At 29.7% G+C, this 23,233-nt stretch overlaps 2 protein-coding genes across 2 annotated transcripts; both read left to right on the top strand.

Annotated features, from left to right (window-relative positions):
• The first annotated feature begins 8,482 nt into the window (after window positions 1–8,482).
• On the top strand, window positions 8,483–10,607 carry LOC132755928 (multimerin-2-like). The gene is made up of 3 exons (XM_060746866.1): window positions 8,483–8,639; window positions 8,848–9,120; window positions 9,351–10,607. The coding sequence occupies exons 1-3, from the start codon at window positions 8,561–8,563 to the stop codon at window positions 9,809–9,811; spliced, it is 813 nt and encodes a 270-aa protein (XP_060602849.1). The 5' UTR covers window positions 8,483–8,560; the 3' UTR covers window positions 9,812–10,607.
• Window positions 10,608–19,306: 8,699 nt separating this feature from the next.
• LOC132755923 (heavy metal-binding protein HIP-like) lies at window positions 19,307–20,958 on the top strand. The gene is made up of 3 exons (XM_060746861.1): window positions 19,307–19,465; window positions 19,956–20,222; window positions 20,452–20,958. Exons 1-3 carry the CDS (start codon window positions 19,405–19,407, stop codon window positions 20,910–20,912), a joined length of 789 nt encoding a protein of 262 aa, XP_060602844.1. The 5' UTR covers window positions 19,307–19,404; the 3' UTR covers window positions 20,913–20,958.
• The last annotated feature ends 2,275 nt before the right edge of the window (window positions 20,959–23,233 follow it).

The following is a 23,233-nucleotide window of genomic DNA, read 5'->3' as shown; positions in this document are numbered from 1 at the left end:
TACTTTTTTACATTTTACTACCTTTACTACACATAAATTCACATTCAGCGTTACTTTCTTCAGAAATTAAACATCTTACATGCTCTGAATCTATTATTAGAACATTATTAAACACATGTTTGATATTTCTTAAGAACTTATTGAATATGCATTTCCGAGGCTATATGTGCCTTCAAATTATCAAGGAGTCAACGAACGACATTTGGTTGCGACGCCAATTAATTCGGATCATTATAAAACTCCAACATGTGTCCCTTGCATTCTATATTGCTGACATATTTCCGAAAATCCAATATATAGTAATATAGTTAAGCAGAAGAAAAAGTTATTTTTATATTATTCCATTGATAACGTTACTAAGGCAAACCAAGTTAAATGAAGCAGTATTTTACCATTATTTTAAGTTTTCAACAAATTTCTTGCTCACGATATTGACAGTTATTAGTTGTCATTCTCAAACTCACTCTATTATCTTCCTTCATATAACAAATAATACAAAGATTTTATAAATAATTGAATGTACATAAAAAAGTTCAATTGCGACCTAAACATTTTACATACTTTGAGGCACAGCAAAACAGCTAGATCTAAGTTATTGTTAATTCTATCAAATGATGACAATAAGCCTTTAATGTAAAAAATATATAATTTTGGTGTAGCTATAAAAAATGAACTAAGTATTTTTTATTTAACAGAATATGTGACAAAATAAATGTAAATACCATCCACATGGTAACCTAAGAATGTATTGTATATATATATATATATATATATATATATATATATATATATATATATATATATATATATATATATATATATATATATATATATATATATATATATATATTCACACATATCTTCACTTACGGGGCCTATTTATAAGACCGAGTTGAGTGGCATTATTTCATGCAGTCAGTTTTTATATATGCCACTATGTAGGCATATAATGACATTTCCAAACAACAGAACTAAGGGGTACTAAGTTATATATATCAACTATATATTTAATTTTACCATAGGTGAAAACATATTGACCAATAACATAAAACCCCATTAAAAATATATACATTTGTGGGACATATATCATTTACTACTAAAACCGGCCTACAGGCACTATGTAAGAAGGGTAGCCTACGCCCCCATACATCGTTTTAAACATGCCAGAGTTGCGAGGCCTTATGTATGCCCCACATTAAATATACACATATTGTGTGTTCAAAATCGTTTGATCCCCATTGACTTTCAGTCTTATTTATACCAATAATATACTTATGAAAATTAACTGTTTTATACTAGAAACAAAGTCGGCATTTCAATTTTTTAATCACTTTAATTAACTATTTTATGTGCTAATCTTTGTCAAAAATATAGGTCATTAACGCCGTATAACAATATTGACTTGTCCGCAAAATCGTATATAAATAGAACCTTATTCCGTATCACTTTTAACCCTAATGTTAAAAGTAAGTGTTTCGTTTCGAGTTTCAATGATGTATCAAGTTTTAATTTTAATAAGTGCGACTGTGTCTGGAATGGCATTGACTGATTCTGGTAAGTAATGTTTGAAGAAATACTTTTTTGATCTTATCTACAAACTGATCTATTTTTAGAAATAGATATTTTATGAATAAATTACTTTACTTAGGAGTGTCACGCTTATGCTTAAGTCTTTTTGTTCTGGTTGGTTACCAACAGTCTCCGTTATATGATTGGTGATGTGTGCCATGTTGTCAGAGGGTATCATTTCGTAATGTAAAATCATCGTTTTTTTTGTTTTGGTCCGCTGAAATTCCAAAATGATATTCACGCATTAGCCTGAGTTCAAGTCTGTCAACTGTTTTATGTTCGGCAAATCGACACTATCAAAAACTCGTGTTAAGTTCGGCAAATCGACACTATCAAAAACACGAAGGAACACGAAATGGCGAACATATGTATAAGCAAAAACTATCAACGCCTGAACCTCAGGGTACTCACGCATGTTCTTATTTATGCCATTCGTATCGGCTATCTCCCTTAGATGCTTTAACATTTTCAAAAATTTCATCAAAAATTCAAAACATTGTGTGTATTTTGTTTGTTGTGCTTTTTGTAGTTGTTGCTGTTAGTTTTGTTTTGTGTATAAAAAATATCTGTGTTGATTTTATTTTAAGATGCAAACAAAAACAGAATAAGGAGATTTGGAAATGGAACTCCCGTGGCTTTTTTCGCAAAAATGGACAAAAATCTGCAACATGCTGGGGTCCACCAGAATTTCATATTCAAAACTTGGTCACCAATATTGGAATTGGTTACAACAATAATTCAGGAGTATTTGTAGCTCCAGTCTCAGGAACATATGTGTTCTCCGCAACACTTCTTTCTTTCTTTAATTCAAATGGAGATGTGCAGTTTATATGGAATGGTCACCCCGTCACAGTGATGCATGTCAGCAACGCGTATGGATCGGGTCAAGATACGATAAGTCAAACCATAGTTCTTCATCTGCGAAAAGGGGATATCGTTACGATCCAAAATATTGATTCAGATAAATCCTTCATTGGTGGGGCCCAAAGTATTTTCTTAGGATTTCTTCTGTTTGAAGATTCCTCAAATCCTAGTATTACTGGAAAATAAAATGTAAATTGAAAAGATAACTGAAAAGAAAATCATAGATCAGTTAAGGTTGTGGTATTGATTGTTTCTGATAGAAAACATGCCTTCCTTTCATGTTAGAATTATTTCAAATCTTTTCATTAGTTAAGTTATATAAAAAAAAAACAATTAAATTAAATATTCGTCGTGGTAAAAGATGGCCGGTAGCTGTTTAAACAGTTTAAACAGTTATCTACAACGTAATAATTGTTTGACCAGAACTTTTTAGGCATGGGAGTCTTTAGCTTCAATTTAAAAAAAATCATCAAATTCGAACATAATTATGATGTTAAGAAGTAATTGGTCAGTACATAAAAATGATACTATTTACAATTAAAACTGCAACGACCTTTTAAAGCTCCATGCCTTAGGAAAAGATAAAATAATTCAAGAAAATCAAAAAAAGTAAAAAAGGTTCAATATTGAAGAGATAACTAACATGTTGTTTACGAATTATGGCTGATTTTGCAGTATTTATCAACATTTTCTTACAGTGTTACAAACGCAGCAAGGGCTATTTGTCATATTTTGATAATATAAGTGGATTGTAAGTGCCGTTTGCAATGTGTAAATAACTTGATTTGTTCACTTCACACTTTTGTTTACTCTTAAACACATTTTTAAATGTATTTCCCTCGTTTAAAACAATAGTACACTTTATTGTGCGTTTTTAATTGAACCATACGTTCGGATGGTAACCTTTTACATTTATGTCTTACATGTCATCAGAATCAATATTTCATCAAAACAACTAATGTATTTGTTGGAAACAAGAACTCCCAATGGACTTACGATCCTAGAAATTTCATTAAGTGGAAACTCTTCGTTCATTGTTGTAAATTATCTACAACAAGGATTACAGAATTGTGAGCATTATTTGATTGTGTTGAGATTACATTATCGTCGTAAATGTCACATTCGCTGTAATTCGAAAACACTCAATCTGATAGCCAAGTGTAAATATTGGAAAGAAATTGTTGGTTTTGCAATACAACCGACATGTACAATTCATGACAGTTCAAATAAGAAAAGAATATATTTATCATGGTTTGCAATCAGTTTTAACTGAAATATGTGTGCGACATATATATATCAAGTATATCGCTATATAAAGGTATATTTTGAAAATTTTGTTATCATTTATTTATTTGTTCCAGATTGTTAACTAATATATGCGTGTTTTTAGGATTGGTAAGATTATGTTCATTATGCGTCTCTATGGTTCATGAAATGTTTGTTGAAATTACAATTTTGACTTTTAAAATGCAAGTCACACACAATACTGACTCAACTTGGCAAGTGTTTATCAATAGAAATGGTATTCTTTATGTTTATATCAATTAAAATTTTAAACTTCATTTTTTGTATCAATTAAAAAAGTATACTTCATTTTATATCAATGAAACTGGTAGACATCATTTTTATACCAATGAATTTGGTATACTTCATTTTCATATCAATTAAATGGGTATACTTCATTTTTATATCAATTAAAAATGTATACTTCATTTTTTACACCAATGAGAATGATATACTTCATTTCTTGTGTGTATCTTAAATCCTGTTTGTTATAATTATTTAACATCACGTATTACATTGTATTAATGGAATGCCACCAATGTACCACATTATTCTCTTACTAAATGTATAACATTATGTATAAACTTATAGACTTATTTATGTTAATGGGGTATTCGAGCTATAACAAATTGACTTCCAATGTATGACTTGACGTCAGCATTTCGTAATAGCTCATATCATTTGTTCAATATATGATTTGATATTTCAAAGTTCAAAGCTATATTTTCTATTAAAGCACGCTTGATTCTTAAAAATAAAATGTTAAGGTTAGATTGAACGAATGCTTACAACATGCACTTTTCTCTGTATTTGAAATGCAAAAGGTTTAACGCTTGTCGAGTGTAAAAAACGACACACAACACTTTGCTTAACTATTGAACAATCAAGCGTCGCAAGAAATACCAAATGAAGAAAACAATGAGTGTCATTGCAGCTTTAGAACTGATCGGAATAACAATATTCCTGATTCGAAATGTCATTAAACAATGGACTAATGTAAGGTTGACCTTTCACTTAACTAAATGAACGGCGGCACATCAATGTTGCAATTTGCTTTCTGTACTCTCATATATTTCATACATTCACAATGTATGTCTCACGTTCTTGCTCTCTATTAAATCCATATATATTTGATTCGTAAGATATATTGTGATTATCAATAAATATTTCTGTAGCATCATTATGAATTGAACTTTATAAATACAAGCTATATAGATACAAATGTTTTGTCTTGGTACAACTTAAGACATTTGTTTCTAATCGGTTAAGGCAAAAATCAATATGCGCTGTTTACTTATTATTAAAGACGCATTTTACGGTTAATCAATGTATGCAGTTAAATTATTATTAAAGAATCAAGAAATTAACGAATTATATATACAATGTACATAAGAAGATCTCTAGTACTTAGAAACTATTTTGTCCGTTTTAGAGATAAAGATTCTAATTAATAGAGAGAAGCATGGTTATCAATATAACATTATAACTGACCAGAATAATAATGTTCCTGATTTAAAATTTAAACAACAAATTTGTGGATCTCAATAAACTAAATGAAGAAAGTAACATAAATTGTCCAGCAATGCTTCACTCTCTTAAACCTTAATTAGTTCCTACATTCATGACGAGAATCTCTAATCTTATTATTTTTGTCATCGCAGTTGATATTTTCAGGATACTACGATGCGACTATAATTTTCTACAAAATTAAGCTTAGAGTCATTTAATTAATTAGAATAAATGTGAACGTCACACTGCTTAACTTATGACAATATGAATGTATATTCATAAGTCGAAGTCCCGATGTGTCGAAGTTTCTACGCAAGTATCTCAACTTCGACATACTGAAGTTTTCCTTTCTATGAGGCTGTAGAGAGGGTATATGGCTAAAATTGTCGATCCTTCAAGCATGTAACTAATTTTTGATAGAGTCGGATGCTAATTTGTAAGACAAATTTATTGACAAATACATATTCATATCTATGTCAGATTCAAACTGCACATTAGATAAAACTGAAATTTCATATATTATGTAGCTTATCATTTTTGTTGTTATTTTCGAAATAAACAAGTCGAATAAAGATAGAATTGATGTAATTGATTATTGGCAGAAAACATGAATTTATTACAATATGATCATCATTCCATTTGTGTTAATTTTTCTTTCTACAAATCTGCAAATTTATATTTGATTATATAGTATTTACTGATATATTTTATATGTTTATCATTCTGAAAATTTTAAAGATGGACGCTAAATCAAAGAGGTTAAATTTTGATAAAGACACCTGATCTGAAACTAACTATTCTTTAATTAAGATAAAGCTACAGTTTAATACTCATAGGATATAGGTTCAAACTTTTACAATAACATTTTCATTTAGATAACAGAGGTTTAAAACCATTTGATCTCAAGTCGAATATACCGAAAGTTATTCCACTGATACACTTAATGGAAGTTAACAAGGAAGACATGGAATATGCAAAAACGCCATGTCTAAAATATGTTTTGCATCATACCAGTTGAAGAATCTGTTTCATGTAAATGACACATATTCATAAACTTATATAAAACATTCTATCATTATAAATATGTCATCATTTTTCTGCAATGTTTATGTTTATAATATCTAATGCAAATATAAACAACATAAGTTTTTATAGTATAAATATTATGTATAAAGCTTACTATAGAAGTGCTGTAAACATATGGCAGGTGTAGCTTTGAAATATTTGGCATGGTATATTAACCTCGTTGAAAACTCATGATGATATATTTGATGAACGGACTGCATTTTTCTACAAAAATAAAAACTAGTCAGTAAAATATGTTTTATCATATCAGAATTATGTTTTACGTATTGATATTATTATTATTATTATTATTATTATTATTATTATTATTGTCTTAAAATAGAGAAAATCAGAATTCCTAAAGGAACCCGTAAAGGGCAAAATTGATAATGTTGCAGGCTCGGTTTGATTGAGCCTGTTCATTGACGATACTGGAAAAGTGCAACTTACCGTCACCGCCCGCTATCACCGGCTTAAGCAGAATTCTACATTTAAACACGAAAATGGTGACTAAACCTTTATAAAAATTAGACTTTTGTATCAATTTAGAGTCTCAATACTACGCGGGGTTAAGTTAACTATGAGTACTGATGCACTAAGTATAGATTGTAATTAAATAAACTGCAACAACAAAACAATGATAGCGTACATTTAAAGGTATTCAACAGTATTTGTTATCTACATGTATATGTAATTTACGTTTTTGTCATTCTTTGATTTCTTTGATTACCTTTTGAAGAAAATGATTGTGAAATTTGGGATTTTTAAAACATTGTTTGCACAATGATATACCAAAAATAACCCTTCTTTGATCTAGTAGATGTTTGTTTGTTTGTTTCATTTTACGCCTTTTCCCAACAGTATTTCAGTCATGTAGACAGGTAGTGTCCTAACCATCGTTCTTGGAGAGTAACACCAGTACTAGACTACCTTCCTCCGTGCTAAACTACCAAAACATCTCCCGGGGATTGATCCCACGCCAGAGAGGTAATTGGATTAGAAGTCATCGAAGTCATGGAAAGGCCTAAAGCCCTAACCCAAGTAATATGTCAGGAGATTTCCACGTGGCTTGGTCATTTTTTGCACCGGCGATTTGTTCTTTCCCTATGTAAATTTCGGGAAGAAAAAGCATATTCACGAGCCTACTATTTAAAAGTTCTTTGATCAATTCCGTTGCAAATTTGATTTTGTACAACTAGAGAGCGTCTTCTTTGCACATGAAAAGGCTTAACGCCCTAACCCAAGTCATATGTCCAGGAGATCTCCGCATGGCTAGGTCACTTGCCATCTATTTATTGATTGGCTAAATAATGCTTAATCTAGTAATTAATATGGTACCTGATATTTTCAAAGTGTAATAAAATCAAAACTAGACGGTGAAAGTATTTAATATTTTACAAGATCAACCAATATACTTTTTGGAAAAAGGGAAACTTTGAAAACAGGCACTCAATCGCGTAAATTTTAAGGATTTTTAGGCTCCCTAAGTAGGAAAATAATTAAATAATAAAAAATAAACATTTTTATACCCAAAATGGATGGAAAGAAACATAAATAATGTTAAAAGAAAAAAAAAGAAAGAAAAAAATGACCCATCTGAGGTTTGAACCCATGGCCCTCAGTTTTAATGTAGTTAACAGTAGTTAGCCTATTTGAATACTCTTCAAAGTGGAGGTAAGGCATTAGGATGGTAATACCTTAATTCAAAATAATATTTTAAACATTCTCACGGCCATTTAAATAACTACTTATCAAATTCAGTGAATCTTTTTTTTAAACATTCTCACGGGCATTCCAATTTTTCTTATCAAATTCATGGACTCTAAATAATAGTTTGGAAAGCAAATTCATGGACTTTAAACAATAGTTTGGAAAGCTCGTAACTTGTAAAATCTGTTTTTCTCACGAGTATGACATATGTACCATTCGATAAAATTACCCATCGTGAAGGACTGACCAAACTATAGCAACAAATACTTAGATACTGAGACTTATTTGATAAAACTATTTTTTCAATTTTAGAATTGTATGCATGTATTATATGTAGCATATGACTAAAATTACAACATTGACCTAGGCACCAAGTCATTTCAATATCTTGAAGATAAAAATATGCATTTCCAATTTTAGAAACGTATACATTAAAGTCGTATATTAGTACTTTAATCACTAATATATGCAAGACATACTACATGACACTGACCTCATTTCTTATCTATATGTGAACACAATATTATAATTTTAGCAATTTTTATGAAGTATTGCTCTAATGAGAATAGAAGAGAAAATGTTTCTGGTGTATATAATACTCAGTGTTATTCTATTTGGGATGGCAAAGACTGAAACTGGTAAGAAACAAAAACGAATTATATCGAAAGGAAGTATAATGATATAACATTTATTTAAAGATAAATTATACAATGTGATATGTGTTTGCCTTTCTCTTTGATTTTGATAACAAGACTCGAAGCCATATATGTGTACATTTTATTAGTTGTAATTGAAATAATCTTTTCTTCGCAAAACTCATCAATCTATTTATTTATTTATCTATAGAAACAGAAGCTGCTATTCTAAAACGGTTGGATGTGTATGAAGGTGTAATTCAAGAGCTTCTGCTTAAAGTGGATACTCTATCTTCACAAGACCAACTTCAGAAAATGCAAATTGCAAGCTTGGAGAATAAGATGCAGGTCCAACATGAACGTACCATCCATTTGGAAAATCTAATTAGGCGACTAAGTGTGAACCATAGAAAGAGAATGCAAATAAGAGGAAAAAAGGCAACTGTTCAAGCCGAAGTGGAAACCGATACCATCAGAGGAAGTGGTATATTTTCGACATTTTTCTTCAGGTTAAATTGCAATAGCAAGGTTAATTATGTCTTTAAAGTATTTTATTTGTCATTCAACGTTATCGTAAGTTGCAACACATTGAAAATAAGAATGAAGTACTATTTGGTTTATCTTTATAGACATTTGCAGCGCACTCAGTCTATATTTAATCAATTAAAATATATTTCATCCAAAATGAAAAGTTTCTATTAAATTGTTTTACAGGCCAACAAATAAATAGGATAAGGAGACAAGAACCTGAAACACAAGTCGCTTTTTTCGCAAAGATGGGCAAACATTTGGAACATGCTGGCATTCATCAACCATTTATTTTTGAAAATGCTGTTACAAATATTGGAAACGGATACAATCCGCATCTAGGATCATTTGTTGCTCCAGTATCAGGAACATACGTGTTCTCTACGACGCTTGTTTCATTATTCCATGTCAGTGGCTATGCTCAATTTGTAAAAAATGGAAAAGCAATCACAAATATGTACGTAAGTGGTGTAGAGTCCGGAAATGATACCACAGCCCAAACTATTGTTCTTCAGCTTCAAAAAGGAGATGATATAACAATACAAAACCTGATGTCTGACAAGTCGTTCTATGGTCATGGACATAGCATCTTTTCTGGATTTTTGTTGTATGAAAACTATTCTTCAAGTCCTATCGTTGGGAAATAATATAATGAGTACAATAAATGTAAGCAAGTAATAAGATGCCTTATCATTTTATCCACACTCTATAAAAATGATATTCAACATTCCAAAAAAATGGTTTGTAGAATAAATGAAAATATGCATAAAATTTATATGTTATCTTTCCGTCTTTTAACATTCATTCAACACACACTTTTACATATACATGTATGCAGATATGCACATTTTCAATATGTGTTTACTGCAACTGACTGAGTATCTAATGCTTAATTTAGGAACCAGCATTTTCATGAACATATGTGTGGAAGTGTTCGATCTTGCATAACAAGGGAACCAAAATTTTATATACGTCATATTTCAGTGGTTACACTACTACCCGACTGTAGGCCCTCCTAACGCGCTTATATCAGTTGTTCTTTAGGAAACAAATCAAAGTATGATGGATTTGACTCAATTTCAGAGAGGGTGTGGCAAAGTTTCCAAGTCATATTACGTCAAATGTGACACTCGTCCAGGTTTTTTAACTGCGGTGTTGTCATGCGATATAAATGCAATAATAAGTTTTTATTTTTATTGGCGATAACCATCATCATATTCAAATATCTTTTTCTTCGTCTTATTCTTATAAGGCCCATGTGTTCCATTTTGTCGTTTCAGTTCTGCGTCATAACAACGTTATCAAAATATCATCTATTGAAACGTCCGTGTTAAGAAACATATCACTCGCATTTTGGTATATTTTTGGTAACCAATTAAGATACATTCATTTTGCACGTTTCTGCTCAGGATGCAGAGCATTGGGTACCCACCTTTAGGCAATACATTAGAACGGGATAAACAGTGTAAGAGATATTGAGGCAGTCTTTCTTGATTTTGATTAACCTTTGTTAATGAATCATGTTCATTTGTCATATTTTATATGAAATAACAAAAGATAAAAAGAGATAACGGAAATAAAGGACCTAAATTTCACTTATGGAAAGAAATACTCTTGGAAAAAACGTCTTAGCATGAAACCAAAATAGCATGCTAAGCATCTTAGTCTTTTTTCATAAAAAAATGGACCTGATGAAAGATTTTTGATGTTTCTAGAGTAAAGTATATATTATGTTTTTAATTATCATGACGCCTTATAATGATGTCAAATATTTTGAAAGTTGTAGAATTTTCAATTTTGAATCATAAACATTGTTCTTTTCGTCAGATAACATTGACATGTTTGCTATATGTGAAAATAAAAACGAAAATAAACGCGGAAACAATTTCTGAAATCATCTTTCATCACATTTTAATTGGGATAAAATTACTTTCCTAATGTTTTAAGCCATGGAGTTCGTTGTCAACGTTTTTAACTTATATGGATGTTAACCTTATTCACATATGTCTTATATGTAATCAGAATCAATATTTCATCACGACAAACAATGTGTTTGTTGAAAACAAGGAATCCCTATAGACTTATGATTGTGGAAATTCCATTACGTGAAATGCTCTCCATTTCTTGCCGTACGTTATCTCCAACAAGGTTAACAGTTCTGTGAGTATTATCTGATTGGGAAGAGGTTATAGTATTGCAGAAAATATCACCTGAGTGTATTGTTATTCAAAAATGCCCAATATTCTATTAACACTTCTATGTAAAGTAGTGTAAGAACACGAATATGTATTTGAAACTTTTTTTCAAAAGCATGATGCTGAATCAATTTTTAAATTGACGTCTTGTTCTCATAACATATATCTACTTATGAAATGCAAGATTATATCTTTAAATAAATATTTTATAGCTCGGACAAATGAAAGACAGAAGAGGGTTTTTTGTGCACTGCTCTTTTCCTCCAGGATATATTTCAACTTGTAAAGTTTTGATTAAGTATAAATAGATTATTTCGATTTAAAATTTCAATTCCAATTATTTTTTTTATTTTAAATGATCTTATTTGTGTCGCTTTTATCCTAATCTCTTACCTTATATATAATTAAATGGCACCTGACGAGTTTATATGTTAGAACAGAGAAAATAAGTTTTATCAATAACACTTGTGGAGGTCCGAAGAAGACCCAGCTAAATGACAACTCGAGCCACTATATTGCCGATTTACATATATAACGTGCTCCATGTCGAATTCTTGGTTTTGATTTTGCGTCTAAATTCAAAAAGAGGCCCTTAATGTTCATTTGTTTTATTTTTCAGCGTTATATATCTGAACCATGTTTGATATACAATTACAGTATTCATATTTAGAATTTGACGAGGAGTTACAAAAACATCAAATATATAAAGAAGTTATAAAATTATATATTTGATGAATCACAATAAAAAAGATAATTTAGTTTTAAAGATTTTATGACATAACATCGGACTCGTTTTACAGAAAATAAACGTACAAAATAAATTTAGTAAAGTATCATATTTAAGGACTTGAAACGGACATGTATATACGCATTTATATGACTATAAACCTTTATCTTTGAATTTCTAGTTGTATCAAATGAAAAAATAATCTAATTTATGCTCAAAAACAGACATAGCTAGTAAAATTATTGCATGATATCTTAAAGAAATATCTTTAGGAGATTGTTGAAATGAAATGACAAAAATTCCATAATCATAGTTAAAGTTAAAAAATATTGTTTTGTTAAAGATGCAAGTTAAGTATAATATAGCAGCCGTAGACATCTAATAAAATGAATGTAAAGTACATGTTGTTCTTATTTATTTATTCATTTATTTATTTATATATTTATTGTATTTTATATTTTTCACTCAATTTGGTAAAATATTCGGCTCACAGAATTCATTTGAATGGAACATTTTAATAACAGAGAAAGCCTCTCTATAAAAACTAACCAGTTCCGCTTTATACATAAAATAGGTCAATTTTACATTACATTTATATTATCATTTATCATACAACATTTACAAAGTCACAATATCAACATTTGTTCAGTTTTAAATTTCCAACTTCCAAAGTGTGTTCGTTTTATAGACAATAAAATAAAGTTACTATAGTTACTAATTTTGACGATTTCCGTGGATATAAGATATCAAGAACACTTCATCTTCATAGTACACTTGTTTGACCTGATTTTGAAAATGAACGATAATGAAATGAATTATAATTATAAAGATTTCTTGCATATTACAAATTTAATTGATTTTGCAGTAGACGAAACATCCACATAATTAGCCTCTAAGTTTTCATTTTTTTATTCTGGAATTCAAAAAGATGTTTTTGTTTAAAAAGTTGTAATATGATTTATTACAGAATAAACTTTCTTAACAAAACGTTCCTCGCATTACACCTGGAATAATGGTTCACTTTATTGTGCGTTTTTAATTGAACCATAAGTTCGGATGGTAACCTTGTACAATTATGTCTTACATGTCATCAGAATCAATATTTCATCAAGATATCTAATGTATTTGTTGGAAACAAGAACTCCCAATGGACCTATGATCCTAGAAATTTCATTAAGCGGAAACTCTTCGTTCATTGTTGTAAATTATCTACAACAAGGCTAACAGAATTGTGAGCATTATTTGATTGTGTTGAGATTACATTATCGTCGTAAATGTCACATTCGCTGTAATTCGAAAACACTCAATCTGATAGCCAAGTGTAAATATTGGAAAGAAATTGCTGGTTTTGCAATACAACCAACATGTACAATTCAAGAAAGTTCAAATAAGGAAAGATTATAATTATGATATGTCATCAGTTTTTACTGAAGTATGTGCGCAACAAATATATATCAAGTTTATCATTTTATACAAATATATTTTGAAAACTGTGTTATCATTTATTTATTTTCTTCAGTTTATTAAGTAATATGTGCGTGTTTAAAGGATTGGTTAGATTAAGTTTTATATGCTATTCTATGAATCATATAGAGGATATTTGTTTGTTTGTGTGTAAGATGAAATTTTATTTCATCAAGTGGGCTTTAAAACAGTATTCTCACGAGTGGCGTAGCCACGAGTGAGAATATTGTTTTTAAAGTTCACGAGATGAAATAAAATTACATATTACACAACAAACAGACAAATTTTCTTTTTATTTTATGCTTTAAAACAAGTTAAAACGAAATCTCCATAATTTTAACTTTAATATTAAAATCTGTTTCCCCCATTGAGAGCCCCATTTAGAGGGAATTTCTCATTAAAAACAAGAAGTCTTGAGCTGAAAAATAAGTCCGCCAATCAAGGTTAAATGACGGTGATATTTATTCATTTTATTAAAAAAATATGAATGATCGCTTGTTTAAATAATAAAAACAAACATTTCTTGTAGGAGAAAAAGTCCAACCATCCATCCATATTTCTGTTACTTACTGCGAATTTATATTAGACCTGGCTTTGTAAAATGTAAGCGGCAGCCATTTTTTTAAAGTTGTGTATTTCATGGGAGGAAAATTATTGTGTAAGATTCAGAAGGATATAATTTGGATTTGTTAGTCATACACCTTTTTAAAAGAAAGAAAACTTATTTGAGGATTGTAACAGACAAAAAATAAGTGTTGACAGAAGTGAAAACATTCAGAAAAGGAGCTAGGAAAATGGAAAACTTGGAAGCTTGCTAAGGCATTGTAAGGAACGCTGGGTTGTTTTACTTATTTTACGAGTGATGGCTGTCAATGCTTTTCAATTTTTCATAAAGCATACGGCAGTTATTGCTCGTAGGATACTTTAATATGCCCAAATGTCATCAAGAGCAGTTTAGCATGGGGAAGGAATGTATTTTTCAAACTGTAAAAACGAAACAAAAAAATTAAGAGACGAAATTTTGTGATTGGAATTTGAAGGAATAGAAGTAAGTTTTCTCTCTTTATTACTTTTGACATTTAAGTTATTTATCTATTTCAGCTTTGCTATTTTTTTTAACAGCCATATATTGTCAGAATTGTTAGTAAAAATAAAATTGAGGTACCACATGGGGAAAATCTTAAAAAAGTAGTTTCGTCATTGAAAAAAGTGAAGTTATATTTTGATAATTTTCACTGTGAAATTATCATATATAATTTTCACGGATAAATCAGTAATCCACTGAAAAGCATAAAATAAGAAATGTTTGTTTAAAAATTACAATGTTGACCTTGAAAAGAAAGGCAAGTCACACATAATACTGACTCGACTGGGCATGTACATGTGTTTATCAATAAAATGGTATTCTTCATGATTATATCAATTAAAATGGTATACTTCATTTTTGTATCAATTAGAATGGTATACTACATTTTATATCAATGCAAATGGTATACACCATTTTTATACCACTAAAATTGGTATGCTTCATTTTTATATCAATTAAATGGTATACTTCATTTTTTTCATCAATAAAAATGGTATTAATCATTTCTTGTGTGTATCTTAAATCTCGTTTGCTATAATTATTTAACATCACTAATTAATGGAATGCCACCAGTAAACTTACCACATTACTCTCAAACAAAATGTATAATATTCTTTATAATTGTCAAGGCATTTGCAGACTTAGTTATGTTAACGGGGTATTCGAGCTATAAACAATTGACTTCCAATGGCGGCAACATTTCGGAAAAGCCATATTATTTGTTTCTATTATTTGTTCCATAATATGTGCTTTGATATTTAAAAGTTGACTGATGCTTAAGCAATATTTTTTGTTGCAGCAGTTTTATTCAAAATAAATAAAATGTTAAGGTTAGATTGAACGAATGCTTACAACATGCACTTTTCTCTGAACTTGAAATTTGCAAAAGGTTTAACGCTTAAGCAATACTTTACTTTACTCCTGAACAATCAAACGTCGCCAGAAATTAACCAAATGAAGAAAACAATGAGTGTCATTGCAGCATTAGGACTGACCGGAATAACAATATACCTGATTTATTTGAAATCTTGTTAATCAGTGGACCAATGTAAGGTTGACCTATCACTTAATTGAATGAACGCCGGTACATCAAAGATGCAATTTGCTTTATGTGCTCTCATACATTTAATACATTCATTAATGTGTGTCTCAAGTTTTGGTACTTCAATCTATATATAGATATGGATTAATTGATATATTTTGGTTATTACTAAATATTTCTGTAGCATCATTATGAATTGAGCTTTAAAAATACAAGCTATATAGATACAAATGCTTTGTCTGGGTAGAAATTAAGACATTTGTTCAAATCAATCAATATGTGCTGTTAACTTATTATTAAAGACGCATTTTACAGTTAATGAATGTATGCGGTTAAATTATTATCATAGAATCAATAAATAAACGCATAACATATACAAATACATAAGAAGTATTTTAGTACTGAGAAACTATTTTTGTCCTTTTTAGAGATAAAGATTCTAATAGAAGGAAGCATGGTTATCATTAAAACATTATAACTGACCAGAATAATGTTGTTCCTGATTTGCAATATAAACAACAAATTTGTAGATCTCAATAAACTAAATGAAGAAAGAAAAACAAACCGTCCAGCAATGCTTCACTCTTTTAACCTTAATTAGTTCCTACATTCATGACGAGAATCTCCAATCTATTATTTTTGTCATCGCAGTTGATATTTTCAGGATAAAACGATGTAACTATAATTATCTTCAAAATTAAGATTAGGGTCATTTAGTTAAATAGGATACATTTGAACGTCACACTGCTTACTTATAACAATATGCATGTATATTCATAAGTCGAAGTCCCGATGTGACGAAGTTTCTACTTAAGTATCTCAACTTCGACTTACTGAAGTTTTCCTTTCTATGAGACAAAAGAGTGTATATGGCTAAAATCGTCGATCCTCCGAGCATGCTACTAATTTTTCTAATGAAGTCGGATTCATATTTGTAAGACTTTATTGACAAATACATATTCATATCAATGTCAGATTCAAACTGCACATAAGATAAAACTGAAATTGTATATATTATGTAGCTTATCAATATTGTTGTTATTTTCGAAATAAACAAGTCAAATAATGATTGACTAAATTAATTATTGGCAGAAAACATGATTTTATTAAAATATGATCATCATTTTATTTGCGTTTATTTTTCTTATTTAGATTTGATCATATAGTATTTAAAAATATATTTAGACGTTCATCATTTTGAAAACTTTGAAGATGGACGCTAAATCAAAGGGGTTTAATTGAAATAAAGACACCTTATCTGGAATTAACTATTCTTTAATTGTCTGTTGAGATATAACTACAGTTAAGTATTCATAGGATATAGGTTCAAACTTTTTAAATAACAGCGGGATTTAGATAACGGAGGTGCATTTAAATTGTTTAAAACCATTTGATCTCAAGTCCAATATACCGAAAATTATTCCATTGATACACTTAATGGAAGTGAACATAGAATACATGGACTATTAACAATGCCATGTCTAAAATATGTTTTGCATCATGCCATGTTGAAGAATCTGATTCATGTAAATGACAAATTCACAAACTTATCTGAAACAATCTATCATGATTATAAATATGTCATCATTTTTCTGCAATGTTTATGTTTATAATATCTTATGCAAATATTAACACAATAAGTTTGTATAGTATAAATACTGCTTAAGTGTTGCAAACATATGGCAGGTGTAGCATTGAATGATTTGACATGGTTTATTAACCTCGTTGAATATTCATGATGATATATTTGATGAACGGACTGCATTCTTCTACCAACGAAAGAAGCACACACAAAAATAAATATTTGTTGGTAAAATATGTCTTATCATATCCGAATTTAAGTATTACGTAAAACCCCTTAAGTTAGCCCGATCAGCTTTTTGTTTGCCAAAGAGCTGAATTACAAATATAAAATAAATATTGAAGTACATACTATACAATTATTGACTTGTGAGCCATTGAATATGATGTGATATTCACCGGCAGATGACATATTGACCGAGGCGATAGTCAATAATTGTTTTATTATATGAATAGGCTAAGAATTAAAAAAAATCACGAAAAAGTACATCCTTATATACATGTACAAATTTTGCCTCGTTGAAGCGCGGGAAAAAAGACGCACGTGTTAGGCGTGCAACGACTACGCGAACGCTGCGCATACAAAAGAAATTCAAGTTTATACTCATCGATACGGTTTAGCCTTTAAGTATAACAGTAAAGTAATGATATTTCAATCGAGAAATATGCCATAAAGAACAAAACGCAACAATTATTTTTTAATTAACACACGTAATTAACAGTCTACGGTGTATGGTCATTGAATATGAGTCTCAATCTATATTTAGACTTGGAAAATCCAATTCAGCCAGTTAATATGATACTACACCCAGTGAATATGTTTTTATAAAAAGTTATGTTGACTACAGTTTGGACCAATGAGATTGCAGCTATTTTTAGATCATATAATAAACATTCTTATTGATCGGTAAATGATTGAAAATGTACTAGTATGTGGAATGTCTCAAAAATGAATACATTTCTACCATCATATTAAATTTTAACACTTATAGGCTTTTTTAAACAACACATTTGCTATAAATTTATATTTGACATTTTTAAATGAAAAAATGAAATATAATACAAAACGGTTCCGTGGTAAAGGGATTATTATGTTCTGTTGGTTTTTTTGCTTTTTATATATTATCAGAATTGTCTTTAAGACTAAACATTTATAAATATGGGACTATTGTTTATCAATTTAGAGTCGCATTTTCACACGGGGTTAAGTTATCTATGAGTACTCATGCACTAAGACTAGTTTGTAAGTATTGAACGCAAAGCAATGACAGCGTACATTGACAGATACTAGCTATACTCGTACTTTACTTTTTTGTGATTCTTCTGGTTTTTTTTATTATCTTTTGAAGAAAATGATTGTGACATTGGACATTTTTATATCACTGCAAATAAAAAGCATTAGAGATTAGTGTTATTTATTTATTTATTTATTTATTTATTTATTTTATTTTTTATCTAGTATATATTCAGATTTTAAGAATATATATTCATCAACTTAAATCGGTATTTCATGAAGTATTACTTATTTAAGATGTATTGCTACATTCAAGTGTCTGCCAATTTTTTACTCAGAGCGATAACACATTTAAAGGCACAATATGCCTCAGAAATTAATTCTTTTTTTTTCCTTCATAGAAAAGGCAAACATAAATGTCATAACATTAAAATCATAGTTTAGAGCTAGCTAGATGCTTATCACATTTCAAAAATTAGCGCTAAATATGAAATTATTTGTCATAAATATAGTAAAGTGTAAACAAAGAAGTATTTTGACTTCCATACAAAATATCAAATCACTATACTGTAGTAATTACCAAAAAGGTAACAGAAGCAAAAGATGGTTCAGGTAATTGGCTAATGAGTAACTTATTGAGGACATCAAAAATAATAAGCTTTCGAGAAATAAAAATAAAAGTATTACTTGGGCATAATGGGCCTGTAAGGACGAATCAGTCTCGTACATATGGTGTCTACAAGTACATTATATAACGTGGCAATCCTGTTTACAATATAGGTCATAAATTGCGCAAGTTATGATGATAACGTGCTCATTCTTTGTGCTATAGTCGTATATAGAAATCAGATAATTCCTTATCATATTTAAATTTGATGTTACACGAAGGATTTGGTTTAAAGAACCAATTATGCATCAAGTTTTAATTCTAATATGTTTAGCTGTGTCTGGAATGGCGACAGCTGAGTCAGGTAAGTAATGTCTGAAGAAATGATTTTGAATTTATCAATTATATAATTTGTTTAAGAATAAGCATTTTTATCGTGTTTCCTTTCACTTGTGCTCGCAACCATATGCTCAAGGCGGTATAATTATTTTGATTGACCAACATTCTTCCTTTAAAACTTTGTATCTTCTTCGCCAATTTAATTAGACCTTTTAATAACGATTGTTATTCAATTCACATGAAACAAATTTTGCATTAGTAACATAACATTACTATGTAATCATACCCAGGTCGGATGAACACAGATTGAATCTTTGGAGAATAAAATACAAACTTGAGCGAGTACACGGCTATTTTGTCTATATTTGACAATAACACGCTTCACATATACAAGTCATATTCATTGCTTTATATGTTATACCTGACATAACTCAGCTTAAGGGATTGTATAATGCAAGCATGTTTCGAAATAATTAATCAAGGAGTTCAAATGTGTCTTCACTTTCTCTTATTAGAAACAGAGTCCGCTATTCTAAAAAGGCTGGAAGCAACAGAAAGGCTCGTTCAAAGTCTCTTTGATGAAGTGGAAAGCTTGAAAGTGCAGGACCAAATCCATAAAGAGCAAATTGTCGGCTTGAAGAAACAGTTACACTGGCAGCGACAACGTAACAGTTACCTTGGAAAACTTAACAGGCTAAGAACCGGTAAACTAAAGACGGGTCAAGTGGAAGATACTGTGCCAGTTAGCAATAAAAATCCGGATCATGTTGAAACCAAACATGGTAAGAGCATTTCTTGTTTTATTGATGACATTATAAGATTCCTGAGATTTTGAAAATGAAGTTTATTTATGCCATTGATAATTATTCTATTGCATGAAATTTTGAATTGTTGCAAGCATTTTCTAATATCCCTGTTAACATCAGTTTTTCAACTCAGGTTTTAGGAACAATGTTTACATTTTTTAACAATCGTTTGAAGTATAAAAAATTGAATTGATTTAATTTACAGATGCACAAGTAAACAGAATAAGGAGAGCCGAAAATGAAATTCACGTGGCTTTTTTCGCAAAAATGGACAAACATCTGGTACATGCTGGAATCCACCAGAATATCGTCTTCGATACTGTTGTCACTAATGTAGGAAATGGTTATCACAGTCATGTAGGAACATTCATAGCTCCGGTGTCTGGAACATACGTATTCTCTGCAACTCTTGTTTCATTCTACCATGTAAATGCACATGCAGAGTTTGTAAAAAACGGCCAGGTCCTCACAACAATGTTTGTTAATGGTGCTGAAGCTGGTTATGATACAACAAGCCAAACAATAGTTCTTCAGCTGCAAAAAGGGGATGACGTAGTTGTTCAAAATAAAGACGCTGACAAGTCGTTCTATGGCACAGGTCAAGGTACTTTCTCTGGGTTTCTTTTGTTTGAAGATTTCTCAAGTCCAAGTATCGTTGGAAAATGAAATGAAATATAAGGATACAAGAAAAAATAAATAGTTCTGAGTTCAGTTTTATAATTTGTTTTCTTTAAGTTTTTTTTTCAAATTTATTATAATATCGCATTGATGCTGTTATAGACATAGTTGATGGCTGTTTTAAGTGATTCCCTCGAAAAAAAATGTTATTTTAAAGTAAAGAGTTTTGAGTTGAGCAAAAAGATTTGATTAAACTTAAAGGCTCATAAATCTTTCGAAATACTGTCTTTTGCATTTTTTCATTTTGTCTGTTTTATTTATCTAGTTATAGCTCCCAAAGAGTACTTATTGAACAAACTATCTTCTGTTCCTTTACTTTTTGGCAGTTTGTGTAATTATAGTAATTCAGTATTTTTGTATGGAAGTCGAAATACTACTTCATTCATATTTGCAACCTTTACGACAGTTCAGTGCTACTCGCTTCAGTTAAAGATTTTTTTAAAAATATTGTTTTCTGAGGCATAATCAGTTTTTAAACATTCCAATAGTGCTTGATATATATGGTAACAGTATGTTAAAGAATTATATATTAAAATATTAGTGTACCATACCTTTAGAAATAAAAAAAATGCATGTTAACCGTTGTCTACAATATACAAGTATTTATTGCTTAATCGGCATTTTTAGGCATAAAAGTCTACCGAAGAATAACAATCGTTACGGCTAAAAAAATAAATCATCAACAAATTCGAACATTTGATGTTAAGAGGTAACGGATAGTACACAACCATAACACGATTTAGAATTGAAACTACAACGACCTTTTTCAGTGAATTTTCATAGTTTTACTTGTAAAAGATGATAATTTTACACCAGATTATTTTCTTTCAGTATTTCAAATTTCGATAAAAGAAAATAGAAATGTATCATTTGCATATTTCTTGAAATACAAAATGACTAAGTTTTAAGGAATTTAATATGAACATTTATATGTCAATATATAACACATAATTATGTTATGGAGCTAAACATATAGGTACATTAGATAGGCAATGAAGACAATTTCAGCGCCCACAATATGTTCAAAATCATGTGATCCTCATTGAATTCCAGTCTTATCTATAAACTACCAAAATATTTATCAAAACGAAATATTTGATAATACATAGGTCATGGAAACAAAGTCGGCGTTTCCAAATCAGTTTAATAAATTATTTTGTGGGTCAATCTTTGTCACAAATATAGGTCATTAACTCCGTATTAGAATTATGACGTATTCGCTATCGTGCCTGAAAAATCGTATATAAATAGAACCTCATTCCGAATCACTTTTAACCCTGCTGATGATAAAAGTAGGTGTTCCTCCAGAGTTTCAATGATGTATCAATTTTTGCGACTGTGTCTGGAATGGCATTAGATGATTCTGGTAAGTAATGTTTGAGGAAATACTTTTTTTTTTTTTATCTACAAAGTTATCTACATTTGGAAATAGATGTTTTATAAATAAGTTGTTATTTTTACTAAGGCTTGTCACCTTATTCTTAGGCCAGATATTTTTCTGGTTGATTAATACTTCATTCTAATATCAGTAAAAAATGGTATACATCATTTTTTAAAATCAAATAAAATTATATTCTTCATTTTAATATCAATAGAAATAGTATACTTCATTCTTATATCAATAAAATGGTAAAATTCATTTTTATACATCAATCAACAAAAGTGATATGCTTCATTTTACATCATTTAAAATGGTATATTCCATTTTTATATCAATAAAAATGGTATACTTTATTCTTTATATAAATAAAAATGGTATACTTCATTTTCATGTGTACCTTAAATCCAGTTTGTTAAAATTATTTAACATTATGTATTAATGGCATGCCACCAATGTACCACATTATTCTCAAACTAAATGTATAACATTATGTATAAATATAAAGACCCTTGCAGACTTATTTATGTTAACGGGGTATTCGAGTTATAACAAATTGACTTTCAATGTATGACTTGGCGGCAACATTTCGAAATAGCCCATATTATTTGTTCCATCGTGATTTGATATTTCAAAGTTGACTGATGCTTAAGCTAGCTATATTTTCTGTTGCAGCTCGCTTGATTCTTTAAAATGAAATTTTAAGGTTCGATTGAACGAATGCTTACAACATGCACTTTTCTCTGTATTTAAAATTTGCAAAAGGTTTAACACTTGTCGAGTTTATTATACGACACAACAACACTTTACTTAACTATTGAACAATAAACGTCGCAAGAAATACCAAATGAAGAAAACAATACGCATTAGATCTGAGCGGAATAACAATATTCCTGATTCGAAATTTCATTAAACAATGGACCAATGTAAG

Source organism: Ruditapes philippinarum, unplaced genomic scaffold (assembly GCF_026571515.1).
Source record: "Ruditapes philippinarum isolate M1 unplaced genomic scaffold, ASM2657151v2 ctg1610_1_1_1_1, whole genome shotgun sequence".
Taxonomy (NCBI): Eukaryota; Metazoa; Mollusca; class Bivalvia; order Venerida; family Veneridae; genus Ruditapes; species Ruditapes philippinarum.
This window is presented reverse-complemented; position numbering and strand designations above follow the sequence as displayed.